At 60.4% G+C, this 14,533-nt stretch overlaps 1 protein-coding gene across 1 annotated transcript; it reads right to left on the reverse strand.

The window, feature by feature from the left end:
- Nucleotides 1-3,295: 3,295 nt before the first annotated feature.
- On the reverse strand, nucleotides 3,296-14,425 carry SMCR8 (SMCR8-C9orf72 complex subunit). Its single transcript, XM_066365010.1, has 2 exons — nucleotides 12,058-14,425; nucleotides 3,296-4,569 (listed from the first exon to the last, which is right to left on the reverse strand). The coding sequence occupies exons 1-2, from the start codon at nucleotides 14,418-14,420 to the stop codon at nucleotides 4,116-4,118; spliced, it is 2,817 nt and encodes a 938-aa protein (XP_066221107.1). The 5' UTR covers nucleotides 14,421-14,425; the 3' UTR covers nucleotides 3,296-4,115.
- Between the last annotated feature and the right edge of the window lie 108 nt (nucleotides 14,426-14,533).

Genomic DNA, 14,533 nt, shown 5'->3' on the forward strand with positions numbered 1-14,533 from the left:
CTCGCGAGGACTCCTCCGGGCCTGGGGTCCAGCACGTGGGGACAGCTGCTGCAGTCTCTAGGTGGGGGTGACATGCCAGTACCCACACCTATGCCTCCATCTGGGAGCTGTTACGCTGCTACCACAGTCTTAACTGGAGGTACAGGGCTTGGCTCCGCTCCCGCTGCAGACGGGGGCATCTCCCAGAGCCCGTGTGGCTGTGTGCTGCAGCTGAAGTCACTCCCCGGCAGCCAGGGCCCCACCAGCAGCTGAGCTCACTGCAGAGGGAGGGCTCCTTCCCACGGGCACAGCCGAACCTGAACAGGTAAGGCACCCGAGGTCGGCGCTCCACAGAGAAGGCGCTCAGGAGAACTGGGTGTGCTCCCACCTCATCAAGTGAGACTCTGCTCATAGCCAGAAGTCGACGTTTGACGCTTTTTCCTTTGTGCAGTCTGTTAATACCATGTCTCTTAAAGATTCCAGTTTTTTCTATGATCACAGTATCAGAGAAAAGCCAGAAAGCTAGCTGGTTTAATTCAGAGAATGAACCAAAACACTTTCTTCTGAGTTTTCCAGGGAAATGGGAGGTATACCTGCTGGCTGGGGGGTGGGTCAGTGTCTCCAAAGGTCCTCAGGGACACGTATCAACGGGTCCCCACCAGCTGAGTGCTGCCACCTGTGCAGAAATGACCTGGGGGCAGCGGAAGCTGACCTGCCATGCACCATCTGGTCCAGGGAGGTGGGGCATGCGTCCAGCAAAAGTGGCTGGTCAGTGTGCACGGAAGATCTCCGAGACTGCTCTAGTCCTCGAGCATGTCACCGAACTGCAACAGGCCTGGCATTTGGGGTAGAATCTATGGCCTCCCTTAGATTTTGAAATGGGACTTGTTTGTTTTGGGTTGGATTCTAGTCTACTTTGAATAGAGTGATTAATCCGAGACCCTGAAAAGCAAGATGGGAAGTCAGCTGTCAGGCCCATCACCAAACTCTGGAGCAGCCACTGCAGTTCAATTATGGGAAAGTCACAATCTCTCAAGTCCCAGTGTCCCACTGCAGGACAAGGTCCCCGGGGAAGGTCTGAGGCAGCAGCTTCATTGGGGCGTCCCAGGCACCAGGGGTGCTGTAAGGGGCCCCAGCCCATCTCTGCAATGAGGCTCCTTGAAATCACTACGGCGTCATGCCAGCCCAGTCAGGTTTCTGTTAACTTGGACGGCTTTTTAAATGGGGAGGCAGGTAACTGGAAGTCAAGCAACCTCAAACCTTCAGTGGCTGGATCTTCAGAGGGCTGAAGACGTAGTAAGGGCACTGATGTCCTTGACATGCAGGGAGGTATTTTTAAACGTTTCATTAACACTAATGGGCCTATTCCTAGAGGAAAACCTCAAATGAAAATTCTTGAAGAGTAGCCTCATTGCACAGGGCTCCCCGCCATGAAGGTTTGCAGGTGCACCTGGGACTTCCCGCAGGTCCCAGGTCTGCCAGGGGTCCGGGGCAGGGGCCACTTCACAGCTCCGGATGCCTCTGCTGGACTGGCTCAGTGCCAGTGCCACTTCAGTCTCTTTGGAAGAAGCAGAGTTGGCATCAAGCAATCCTTTGAAACTGCTACACTGAAAAGTTAGATTTCAACCAAAACTGAAATCCTGGAGTTCACCTTCATGGACAAACCCCCGAGGGAGATGCTCCCGTCTGCCCTCTCTGGCTGCCGAGGGCTGCTCTGTGCTCACCTTACTGGTCCCGCCTCGGAGTCCTCAGGGCCCCGGAAACTTCCTGAGGCAGAGCTCTGAGCAAACACCTGCAGAGCAGACGCCTGCGGCAGCAGCGAGTGGCTGTGTGGCTCTACTCTGGGCCAGGTCGGACTGGCCTGCCTGCAGACGCCTGCGGCAGCAGTGAGTGGCTGTGTGGCTCCATTCTGGGCCAGGTCTGCCTGGCCTGCCTGCAGCGGCTTCCCAGGTGACAGCAGTGTTGCAGCGGTTTCCCAGGTGACAGCAGTGTTAAGCACAGAGTCCTGGTTGGTGTGAAACACGGGGGCGAATGACCACTCTCCTTTTCTGTCACGGGGACCCAGGGGCCTTTCTTCCCTTGAAGATAAAACGTCACAAGCTCAGGTCCTGGGAGGCCTAAGCAGACAGCGTTTGGCCACCCAGTTAGAAAGCAGAGCAGCATCTTGCACAGGAGGGAGTGGAGGTGGTGAGACAGGGGAGCTCACAGGGAGACGGGCTTCCTGAGGCGCAGCCTTCCTGCGGGAAAACACGCTTCCCCCTCACAACTGCCGGACGCTCCTGGAGAGGCGTGCGTGTGAGCGCACAGTGGGCACGGGTACGAGGAACAGTGATGTGATGTCAGCAGCACCGTTTGCCACCGAGGGTTCTGCCACAGCCTCAGAAGCACAATCACACCCCCACGAAGACAGCCGCAGCGGAAGGCCTCCATGCTCTCAGGAGGAGACAGCCGCAGCGGAAGGCCTCCATGCTCTCAGGAGGAGAACCCGCTGGGATGTGAACGGGGACCCTGACCAGGAGCTGATGGCTGGGAGCCAAAAGGCCATATCCCTGCACAGAGGACCTGGGCACGGAACGGACCCAAGGAGGGATGGGACGCACCCCCTCCCTTGTCACCAGAGGGCTGCCTCTCCTGTGACTCGAATGGTGTGCCACAATGCTGCAAGGCAGGCCAGGTCTCCACAGCAGGACCCCAATTAACACAGCATGGCTCCGAGATACGCACGTGTGCTCAGGAGCACCACTTGTGGCTGGCTCAGGTCTGTTTTGTCACAATATTCTGGGAATAAACAAAAAATCAGCAATACCAAGAGGTCTCCCTACCTAGGGTGTATAACAGCTTTAAAAAAAAAAGGAAGTATAAAATTTGCAATGTTGCAAGAAGCCTCCATCTATGTTCCAGAAGCAACTGTGTAAGCAGCCCAGGGAAGGGTGGGTGAGCCTGGGAGCACGTCCTGGGGCGCTGGGGGTTCACACGAGAGAAGCGAGCTGCAGTGTGCTGAGCGGGCCGGGCGCTCTGTCGCTCTGGGGACGGCCGAGCTGCAGGGAGCGGCCTACACTACCGGCCTGCGCCACCTCCCAGAGCGGGTCCGAGAGGACAGCCACCAGAGAAAGCTCTCCTCTTCCTGCAGCTTCCCTGCAGGGGCCACCAGCATCCGAGCTGCCCACCTGTGCCAGCCACCTGACAGAACTCTGCCGTCACCGTGCCCGTGAAACCCTGCGAGAGGTAGTGAAGTGGTTGCAAAGGTTTGCTTTGGGTGAGAACAGTGCTAACTCACTCTGGCCAGAACTGCTGGACCAGGCCCCGGCCACGGCCCCGGCCCCGGCCTCGGCCCCGGCCTCACAGGGCCTGCTGGCTCCTCCTCGTGTGCACAGTGGCGGTGGCTTCACAGCTCCTTGGCCCTGCCTGGGGCTCTCTACCACAAGGACAGTCCTCACTGACACCTGGGGACGGCTGATGCTCCCAGCTCTCCTGCTGACCTGCGTGAAGCTTCCAGGGCGGGAAGCGAGGATGGGGACATGCTGCTCCCTCGCTGCAGCCCTGGGGCCCGAGGGGTGCGTCCCCCACCACCCAGCTGGGGCTGACCTTTCCCCTCTACCTCGCCCACGCCGGGGCTCCCCGGGACGGCGGGCTCCAGGCGGCCACTGAGCTGGGTCTTAACGAGGAATAGAGCCCTGCCCTCCTGCTCGCCACCTCGTCATTCCAGCTGACAGGCTGCCCCACTTGACTGTGCCGCGCGAGTGCTGGGTGGAGATGAACGTGGCCACCACGCTCTTCCCCTCGGGGCTTTGCCTTCCTGCCCTCACCCCACCCCATCAACGCTTTCCTACGCCCTGGCTGCCCGTCCTCGGGAAGCTGAGTGCTCCCTCCCGGTCCTGGGGCCACTTCTCACCAGGGAGACAAGAGAGCTGTTCCTGTCCTTCCAGACGCCTTGGGAGAGCCAGGCTCCCCCCCTCGGCCCAAAGTCCAACTTGCAAGCTGCTTGAAGCCACCTGGGAACACAGCTCCGACCCTGGTTTCCTTCCCACCTGTGACACCGGAAGTCTAAACAGCCCGGAGGACTGCTTGGTCGTGCCAACCTTTCCCTTCCCTGTGCCCTGAGTCACAGGTCTTGGTCACAGTGGCTAGGACTGACTTCAGATTTTGTACAAAAAACTGGGGACGTAGTCAAACCTGAGCGTGGGGTGGCTGCTCCCAGGAGACTCCTGCAGATAGTGCAGCTTCAGCAGCTCGGCCAGGTACTGGACCACCTTGACGTCTTCGTTCACCAGACCCAGGTTCAGCTTAAGGAAGTTCGCCTGCCGGCTGGCAAGCCACTCCTCTAACTCTGTGCTGTGGGCGGGCAGGTGCAGGTGGTGGCAGAAGGTGTAGAGGAAGGCCTTGGAGCAGAGCTGGGTGAGCATGCTCTGGACGTGCAGGTAGTAAGTGCTGCCCCGCTTGATCTGGGTGCGGTGGTCCGCCAGCCGGGGCACGAGGGCGCCCCTGTAGAGGGGACAGCGCAGGGTCTTGCTGTCCAGGTCCAGGATGCTTGTGTAGCGGCTGTAGCGGCTCAGGACGTGCAGGGTGCTGGCGCTGGCAGGGGACGCCACTCTGAAACACACAGGCCAAGGTCAGGGGGAAGGCGAACGCTTGGGAGGGGGCTGCTCCCTGGCCCACACTCTGGGAGGCAAAGCTAATCACCATCTTCAGAGGGTTCCCCGCCACCCTCGTGGCCACGTTCAAGCACCTCGGCATGGCCCACAGCCCTGCACGTGCTCCCTGCTGACCTCCGAGGCTGCGTCTGTTACTTCCCCCTGAAGTAACAGACCTTCTGCCTCGCAACCGTGCCCAGCTTTCGGTGAGGCCTCAGAACCACAGGCCTTCTGCTCTGCCTGGAAGACCCCTCCCCTTTGTACGTGGCTTATGCCAACTGAAACCCTCTCCAGCCTTCCCTGGTCCCCTCCTCTGCTTTCTTGCTAGGACCTTGGTCAAGCTCCTGAACCTTTCTGAGACTTACTGTAAGGCAATAATTACTACCTGGAGGGCTCACTGTGGAGACAAGATGAGTTGTGCTTAGGAGAACGCCTGGCCCTCAGCATCACCAGCCTGGCACTGGCCAGTGTGGTGCGGTGACAGCTGTCAGTCTTCTTGTCTAGCCCACTGGACAGGTCTAGCTGTCCAGCAGACCCAAAGCGGTCCCTGATTTGGCCTCCGGCCCCACTGCCCAGCACATCAGGGACAGGCAGACATGGTTTGCTCAATGAGGGAAGGAGGTCAGAGTGGTCAGGCCTAGCAAGCAGCTCCTTAAAATCCTCTTCCACACCACTGTTTCCAGAAGAACCGGAATTACCCGCAGAATCTGGCAAGTGGCCGGATGACCAGAGGTCCCATGGGCTGACGTGCTCCGGGATCTCACGCTTGTGTTAGACCCAAGAGGGTGTGTAAAATGGACTACTGACCACTCACTTGGAACCAAAGCAATCTCACAACATATTTCCCTTCCTGAATGCAATCTTGTACCATTAACAACCATTCCTGAGCATCGCCTACAAGCCAGGCAGTGACCCAGGGCCTGAGCAGGCAGTGAAGGGAAGAAAAGCCAAGTGTGAGTGAACAAGGGTGTGATCTCCTCCTGCAGGAGAGGCGGGGCCACAGTGAACAAGGATGTGATCTCCATCCCTGCAGGAGAGGCGGGGCCACAGTGAACAAGGATGTGAGCTCCGTCTGCAGGAGAGGCGGGGCCACAGTGAACGAGGGTGTGATCTCCGTCCCTGCAGGAGAGGCGGGGCCACAGTGAACCAGGGTGTGATCTCTGTCTGCAGGAGAGGCGGGGCCACAGGGGCCTGGAGGAGCGGCCTCAGACCTGGGTCTTGAAATGAAGGTGGGCGCTGGTAACAGTGGGAGGCAACCAGACTGCGGTAAGAGCAAGGTCAAAGGGCAAAGCGGAGAGCCACGTGGGCCCCAAGCTCTGAGAGCCGCAGAGAGTGCAGTGGGCTGTAGCCCACACCCCACAGCGACGGGAAGGCAGGCTTGCGGGCAGCTTGTCAGCTCTGCAGAGAGGCAAGCCTTTCTCCACCCATGCCCAGTGCGCTTGGTCCACTCCTGAGGTGGCCGGCCCAGGGCCCCCCGGCTGTGAGCCACACGCCTCCCCCAGCTGGCACACAGCAGCACAGCCGCATGAGACCCTCCACCCATCCTAATGCAGCACCCTGGCCTGAGGCCCCACCTCCCCGGGGAAGCTCGGACATCCCACCCACTCCTACCTCCGGCCACACCTCTCTGGGGTGCTGCTCCTTCTAACTCTTCCTCCATTCCTGTTTTCTTCAAAGCTCCTGATCAGGAAGGAGGCCAGGCAGCACGCAAAGAAGCCAGTCCCAGGCCTGTCCCTCAGCTGCACAGCACGGCACCCACCCGAGAGCCTCACACTTCACCTCTGACATCTATTTAGACGCATTACGGTCTGTCCTGAAGCCAGCGAGGCGATCTCTGCACAGATGAGGACGGTGACGCTCAAAGGGGGCAACCACTTGTCCACGGTCACCCAGCTGGACAGTGGCTGACTCAGGACTCACCCCAGGGCTTCTGACCCACCCTCACACTGTTTCCCACCAGAACTGAGCTGTTTTCCGCCAGTCCCAGGCTTACTACTGCTGCTTAGTGAGCAATACAATAATCCCTGGTTTTGATTTAAACTGAGAGACTGATTTCATCATCTGTCCATCTCTTTAACACGCTCTGTAGACAGGAAGGGCCTACTTTAGCAGCAAAAAATTAAAATTAAAAAATAAAATCCCATCGCCAATGAGACTGGCAGTTGTGGGTTGGGAGTCCTTAAACAGTTCATCGCCTGAGCCGGTTCTGGCTGGAAAGAAAGCCCTGTGTGGGAGAGACCTCCTGAGGGACACAGTTCTGATTCCAGACTGACTCAGCGCGCGGACCAGCCCCTCTCCGTACAGCTGAGCGCCCCACAGACAGGGTGCTCACGACCACACAAAGGCACCTCTCCTATCAGGCTCCTGAGCGCTGACCCTCAGATGGGCCTCAACCTGCCTCTGCGTCTCAGTGCTGGGCGGCCTGTGGGGGGCTCGCTGTCCCTCCACAACTCCAACCAGGCATGGCGCTAGGTCTGCACACACATCCTAGGTGTGCCTGCCCCCACTCCACGTGGGGTACTGAGACCCTTTCACGGACAGGTCGACAAGTTCTGTTGAGTGAGTGAATGAGAGAGGACTGGTCCAAATCCAGACAGCAGTGTTAACACCAGGACCTGAACTCCAAACGCCCACAGCCTCCCTCTGACAGCACGAACCACTCTCTGCAGGCTCTCAAACGTGATGCTCTCACTCCTGTCTGCTGCTCACGTCCACTCACCTTTCAAATTTTTTTCGGGTGATTTGTAGCAAATCCAGTTCCCATTCCACTTCTAACCCCTCAGCTGACACCCCGGTGACAGGTCCCCTGGAGAACAAGATCTGCCACGCCCACCTACCCCTCCTCAGGCCTGAGCAAGACCCTGGAGGCAGACGCTCCAGTCCCAGCACGTGTGCACGCTCAGAAGGTCCGAGCAGGACAGCGTCACAGGAGACGGCATCACTTCCCCGCTGGGACTCCTGGAAACACCTCAACTGCCACTTCCAACAGGACTGTCACTGGTGGAGGACGACTTCAAGGCCCTGATGCCTGGTGGTGCGGGCCAAACTCACGCCCTGCTGCCCTCCCCAGTCTGCCTGTGCCCCCGGGAGGCTGTCAGAGGGCCCGCTGCCCTCCCCAGTCTGCCTGTGCCCCCGGGGGGCTGTCAGAGGGCCCGCTGCCCTCCCCAGTCTGCCTGTGCCCCCGGAAGGCTGTCAGAGGGCCCGCTGCCCTCCCCAGTCTGCCTGTGCCCCCGGGGGGCTGTCAGAGGGCCCGCTGCCCTCCCCAGTCTGCCTGTGCCCCCGGGGGGCTGTCAGAGGGCCCGCTGCCCTCCCCAGTCTGCCTGTGCCCCCGGGGGGCTGTCAGAGGGCCCGCTGCCCTCCCCAGTCTGCCTGTGTCCCCGGGAGGCTGTCAGAGGACCCGCTGCCCTCCCCAGTCTGCCTGTGTCCCCGGGAGGCTGTCAGAGGACCCGCTGCCCTCCCCAGTCTGCCTGTGCCCCCGGGAGGCTGTCAGAGGACCCGCTGCCCTCCCCAGTCTGCCTGTGCCCCCGGGAGGCTGTCAGAGGGCCCGCTGCCCTCCCCAGTCTGCCTGTGCCCCCGGGAGGCTGTCAGAGGGCCCGCTGCCCTCCCCAGTCTGCCTGTGCCCCCGGGGGGCTGTCAGAGGGCCCGCTGCCCTCCCCAGTCTGCCTGTGCCCCCGGGGGGCTGTCAGAGGGCGTGCTCCCCTCCCCAGTCTGCCTGTGTCCCCGGGAGGCTGTCAGAGGGCCCGCTGCCCTCCCCAGTCTGCCTGTGCCCCCGGGAGGCTGTCAGAGGGCCCGCTGCCCTCCCCAGTCTGCCTGTGCCCCCGGGAGGCTGTCAGAGGGCGTGCTCCCCTCCCCAGTCTGCCTGTGCCCCCGGGAGGCTGTCAGAGGGCCCGCTGCCCTCCCCAGTCTGCCTGTGCCCCCGGGAGGCTGTCAGAGGGCCCGCTGCCCTCCCCAGTCTGCCTGTGCCCCCGGGAGGCTGTCAGAGGGCGTGCTCCCCTCCCCAGTCTGCCTGTGCCCCAGGGGGCTGTCAGAGGACCTGCTGCCCTCCCCAGTCTTCTGTGCCCCCGGGAGGCTGTCAGAGGGCCCGCTGCCCTCCCCAGTCTGCCTGTGCCCCCGGGAGGCTGTCAGAGGGCGTGCTCCCCTCCCCAGTCTGCCTGTGCCCCCGGGGGGCTGTCAGAGGACCTGCTGCCCTCCCCAGTCTGCCTGTGCCCCCGGGAGGCTGTCAGAGGGCCCGCTGCCCTCCCCAGTCTGCCTGTGCCCCCGGGAGGCTGTCAGAGGGCATGCTCCCCTCCCCAGTCTGCCTGTGCCCCCGGGGGGCTGTCAGAGGGCATGCTCCCCTCCCCAGTCTGCCTGTGCCCCCGGGGGGCTGTCAGAGGACCCGCTGCCCTCCCCAGTCTGCCTGTGCCCCCGGGAGGCTGTCAGAGGGCCCGCTGCCCTCCCCAGTCTGCCTGTGCCCCCGGGGGGCTGTCAGAGGACCCGCTGCCCTCCCCAGTCTGCCTGTGCCCCCGGGGGGCTGTCAGAGGACCCGCTGCCCTCCCCAGTCTGCCTGTGCCCCCGGGAGGCTGTCAGAGGACCCGCTGCCCTCCCCAGTCTGCCTGTGCCCCCGGGGGGGCTGTCAGAGGGCCCGCTGCCCTCCCCAGTCTGCCTGTGCCCCCGGGGGGGCTGTCAGAGGACCCGCTGCCCTCCCCAGTCTGACTGTGTCCCCGGGGGGCTGTCAGAGGGCCCGCTGCCCTCCCCAGTCTGCCTGTGCCCCCGGGAGGCTGTCAGAGGACCTGCTGCCCTCCCCAGTCTGCCTGTGCCCCCGGGAGGCTGTCAGCGGGCCCGCTGCCCTCCCCAGTCTGCCTGTGCCCCCGGGAGGCTGTCAGAGGGGCTCCACGGATCCGGCACAGACCCGATGGGACGGGCCTTCCGACCTCTGCAATCACAAGGGAGGCCCTGCCAGCCACCCCTGCTGACAGGGACAGCCTGCGAGAGGTCACGCTGACAGCGGCGGGCGCCGGGCTGTGCTGAGGGCTGGCTGTGAAGGTCACGATCGCTGTCACAGGAGGCGCCCTGGCTGCAGACCAACCTTACGATTCTGGCACTGGGCACTGTAGCTGGCACACAGCCCTCAATAAAGACTTGGGAAATGATCATTTAGTGATCTAACCCTCCTATTTTCTCAGGAGGGAGAAAAAGGCTCAAGTGGAGGCCTGAACTGCCCACGTGCCCACTGTGGACACAGAGGGAGGACGCCCCAGGTCTCAGATCACCTCTGCCCTCTCCCACACCCACAGAGATGTCATTAACCGACGAGAGCGGGACTTCCAGTGCCTTCCCAGAGAACAGGCAGGCTCCCAGGAGAAGAAACGGGCCACTGGCCGCTGGGGCACATCCTAGGGGGTTAGGGGAAGGCCTCCCGAGAGAACAAGACCACCCCGAGCCTGGTCTTCAGCACACCCGCGGACGCTGACAGACGGTGGCTTCAGACTCCCCTCCTGCTAAAGTAAACAAGTCCACGCTCAAGGGCTGGGGCGAGGGAGCTGAGCTGGAGAACAGAAGGTGAGTGTGTGTTTAAGGGATACCAACCCACCATTCCACCAAGAACAGTCGTAAAACACAACCCTGAAAAGCCCTTCCCTTCCTGGGACGGAACGGTTCATCCCAAGTGCTGAGGGTGTCAGCAGAGGGTCGGGGTCCTGGGAGGAAGGACAGGCCTGCAGGGCCGTCAGCACCGTCGTCTCACCTGCTGGGCCTCCCGTCCGGCACCTGTGAGCAAGGACTTAACCGCTCCTACGACGCCAGCAACGAGCACGCCCAGGTGACTCGGCCCGTCACGCCAGGTCCCCATGTTGTCCCTCTTTCCCACAAGGATGATCCCCCCTCCAGGCAATCAAACTAAAGACCCCAGGCCTTCTCCAGTCTCCCTTCCTCCTTCCCTGCGGTCACTACATTACTCTGCTTTCTCAGAACACACCACGTGCCCACTGCTTGGACTCTCATCTCTCTGTACGGGGTCGCGACCCACAGGTTGAGAACTGCTGCTGTAGAGCAAGGCTCTGGTCAGCTGGCTGCCCCGTCTCCTAAACTATGAATTCTTCCAGAGCGTGGCCTTGCTCAGACACCTCCAGCTGGCCTGCAGATTCTCAACAAGGGGTCGAGTCACGGCCTGCAAGTGGCACTTGCTTGAATCCCACCACCACCAGCACCTGGGGGAAAGCCTGGTGCAGCAAGCATTAATAAGTCCATGTGGCCTGACCAGGCGGTGGCGCAGTGGCTAGAGCGTCGGACTGGGATGCAGAGGACCCAGGTTCAAGACCCTAAGGTCACCAGCTTGAGCACGGACTCATCTGGTTTGAGCAAAAGCTCACCAGCTTGGACCCAAGGTCACTGGCTCGAGCAATGGGTTACTCGGTCTGCTGAAGGCCCCGGTCAAGGCACATATAAGAAAGCAATCAATGAACAACCAAGGTGTCGCAATGAAAAACTGATAATTGATGCTTCTCATCTCTCTGTTCCTGTCTGTCTGTCCCTACCTAGCCCTCTCTCTGACTCTCTCTGTCCCTGTAAAAAAAAAAAAAAAAGTCCATGTGACTTCTGTGAGAGGGTGAACATAAGGAGACTTGGGACGGTGACCTCATTGATACCAGGGACCCCTACAAAGAGGAAGTCAGAAAATCTGAGCAATCCATGTGCGGAAGAAGTTCCTTTTCCCCTTCCTATGTGGCAGGGGAAGCACAGACTGTCAGCAGGTACTCTGGCGACCACCTAGCTCAAAACCTTTGTTTTACGTACGAGCAAAGTGGGCTGCAGAGAATGGAATGAAAAAACTAAACACAGTCCACTGACTGAGGAAGAGTCCTTTGAGTCATCGTGTCAAGTAGTATTAGGGAAAACAAAGAATCTACTAAAGCAGAAGTAACACAAGGAAAGCAAACAGAAAGCATTCAGAGAGAGAAAAAACTGGGTCTTGCATTTCCTTATCAGGACCGCCTCAAAGGCAAACAGGACAGTGCAGTAAAAGCCACCGGAGTCCTCTGATGTCCCCTCACCAGGGAGGGCTGCCCTCTTGTTATCACAGCCCTCTCTCAGAAGCCCATCTCTCCTCAGTCGTTTACACTCTAGTGTGAATTTGAGAATCAGCAGAGACCTGAGACCTCGAAGTCCAGTCTCTCCCAAACCTCGCTGTACACACCTTACCCCCGAGAAGCTGAATCACAATCTCTGAAGTGGGGCTCGGGCATTGTGCTTTTTAAAATCCTCCCCATAATTCTGGCACAGCAGGGCACAGACCAGGACTGGGAACCGCTAGGAACTGCAATCCCCTGGTGTGACCCACGAAGAAACAGGCCAGAGAGGGGGAGTGGACTGCCCAGAGCAACAGCCCGGCAGCCAGGCCCCCCGATTCTGGCTCTACCCTCCCCCGAGGACACACGTTTGAAGTCCCCCCCACTGCCCCGTAACCAATTACCTCTGCAGGCCAATGAGCTTCCACTTCTGAAAATCCGTAATGTGCAAAGGGGAGGAGACCCAGTGCTTCACGGGCTTGGCACAGTGGCTGTAGTTGGGGACGAAGATGGACAGTGCCGTCACGAGCTTCCTGACTACGGCCTCCTCCTCCCCCAGGACCACGAGCGTCCTCCCGCTGAGCAGGGAGTAGATGGCTGGGTGGGCAAAGGGGTACTGGCGGATGAATTTTAAGGCATTCTGCCCAGCCCTCTTCCTATGTCTCTCAGAAGAGGGGCCGGTGGGATGAGCAGAGGAGGGAGTCCGGTCAAAGCTGGTGGAGGCTCCACTGCTCACGTAACTGGCCGTGTCCGAGTAGTTGTCCAGGCTGGTCTTACTGGTGTCCCGGCTGGCCAGGAGGAGGTTCGGGTCCAGTTCATAAGCAGGGAAACCTTCGGAACCATGGTCGTGGGGAGAAGGGTTGGCATTTTCCCCTGCCAAGTCCACGTGGAACCCCTGGTCCTTCTGCCTGTAGCGCTGAGGGGGGACACTCACCACGCCCTCCTCGTCAGAGTGTGTGTGAGCCGGGGCCGAGAGCGGCACCTGCAGACTGTCGCCGTCCTTGCCGATGCAGCAGGAGTCTGCTTGTGACGAGCTGTTTTCTGAGCCGCCCTCCTCCGGCTCAGCCAGCTCGGTCTGGCTGACGCTCGCCCGGAAGTGGATGGCTCCCTCGCTGTCCTCGGCATAGGACTCTTCTTCGTTAATAGCACTTGGGTAGCTGGCTTTGAAGTCTTCTGGGATGAGGGCCTCAGAGGGGCAGGTGCTAAGGACTTCAATGCTGTCCTCACTGATGGTCCTGTGGCTGACCGCTTTGCTCCGGATCACCTGGGGGCTCAGTGGCACCATGAGGCTGCCCTGGCTGTCGGACTTAGACAGCACGGAGGCGGACTTCTCCGTGCCCAGAACCTCAATGCTCTCACCACTGCTGATACTCCCTTTCATATCCATATCCAGGTAGTCCACGTTCTCCTGGAGGTTGAAACTGCTCACCTCGGTCCCCTCCACTTCCTTGTAGTCTTCATCTCCGAGTTCCTGCTCCATCTTGATCAGCACAGACTCCACACTGGACTTGTAAGAGCCAACGCTAATTAGCACTTGAGGAATCGGGCACTCTTCCAGAGATCTGGAAGGCGGCTTTTCCCCACTGGGCCTCAAGGGTCCGCGTCCCTGTTTCTCCACCACCCTGTCACAGACGCCCGCCAAGTCTTCAAAGAGGAAATTTGTGATGTGCTGTTGCTTCAGTAGTGCTCTGTCGATCTGGCTAGTCAGGAGGTAGCACAGGTCTCCCCTGAACAGGTGCTCAATGTGGCCGAGCTGAGCCAGGGTCTTGGTGAAATAATCGGTGTCACAGAGCTCTTCCAAGGTCTTCAACTTCTTGTCAAAACACTTGGTGGACTTTGCTTTGATGAGTTTTGGGGTGTAGGTAGGTCTGCAGGTGTAGAGGTCTGTGTTGCCACACTCCTCGGGATCAGAGGAGGAGGCGGCCACCGGGTTGGGCTGATCCTGAGTCCGCTCCGCCTCCCCAGAACACCAATCGGAACCTTTCAGCTTCCGGTGGGGGTAGGAGCGGATCTGCTTCAGCAGGTCTTGGTGTTCAATGATGGACTTCTCCACGCTGGCCAGCTCGTTGGCTTTCTCAATCGCCTGGGAGGAGTAAAAGCCTTTGTCGTTGGCCTTCTTCTGGACCTCCGTCTCGGTGTGTAGCACCGTCCTGGTGTAATCCAAGTCCTTCAGCTTCTTTTCAAGCTCCACAGCAAAGGCCTTCCTGTTGCCGGCCTTCAAGTACTCGGACGCTTGGGAAAACTCGGCCGAGAGCTCCTGGAACTGCTGCATGATTTTGTGCTGGTCGGCGGAGATATAGGCCATGCAGAAGGGCCGCACGAAGCCCCGGGCCTCCAGGTCGTACAGGGTCAGGTGGTGCACGTAGGCGAAGGCCCCCTCTTTGGAGTCGCCCAGCACCACCTTGGAGTCCTCCACAAAGTTCAGCTTGGGATAGGCGGAGCCCGGGGGGTGGCCCACGAAGGAGGCCTGGTAATCCACGGACATGATCCGCAGGGAGAAGTAGTTGAGGTCGAACGTGCCGAACACTTTGGCGTCATTGGGGATGGTCAGCAAGGGCTGGGGTCCCACCTGCTCCGAGAACTCGGAGATGAGGATGAAGTCCCGCGAGAACTTGGCTCCGGACAGGGTGGACCAGGGGTTAGCGCCCTGGCTGGCGAAGGGGAAGAGCGGCACCGAGTACTCCTCGGGCAGGGCCGGCTCGCGGTACGGCTCCTCCTCGAACTCGTCCTCTCGGGTGAAGGCCACCACGTCCGGGGCGCTGATCATTATTTCCAGCTGGGCGGCGAGGACATGGAGAGGAAGTGAGAAAGGACGCGGAGGTCCTGGACGCCCGGAGGGGAGGCGCCCGGGCCTCGGGAGGAGGACGCCGAGTCCTCGCT

This window comes from Saccopteryx leptura, chromosome 2 (assembly GCF_036850995.1).
Source record: "Saccopteryx leptura isolate mSacLep1 chromosome 2, mSacLep1_pri_phased_curated, whole genome shotgun sequence".
In the NCBI taxonomy this organism is placed as follows: domain Eukaryota; kingdom Metazoa; phylum Chordata; class Mammalia; order Chiroptera; family Emballonuridae; genus Saccopteryx; species Saccopteryx leptura.

What these genes read in the sequence shown, in the direction of transcription:
- SMCR8 (XM_066365010.1), bottom strand. Translation starts at nt 14,420, where the DNA reads ATGATCAGCGCCCCGGACGTGGTGGCCTTCACCCGAGAGGACGAGTTC. An exon ending in AAGCTCATTGGCCTGCAGAG is followed by an intron (nt 4,570 to 12,057) that starts GTAATTGGTTAC and finishes TGTGTGTTTCAG; the next exon opens with AGTGGCGTCCCCTGCCAGCG.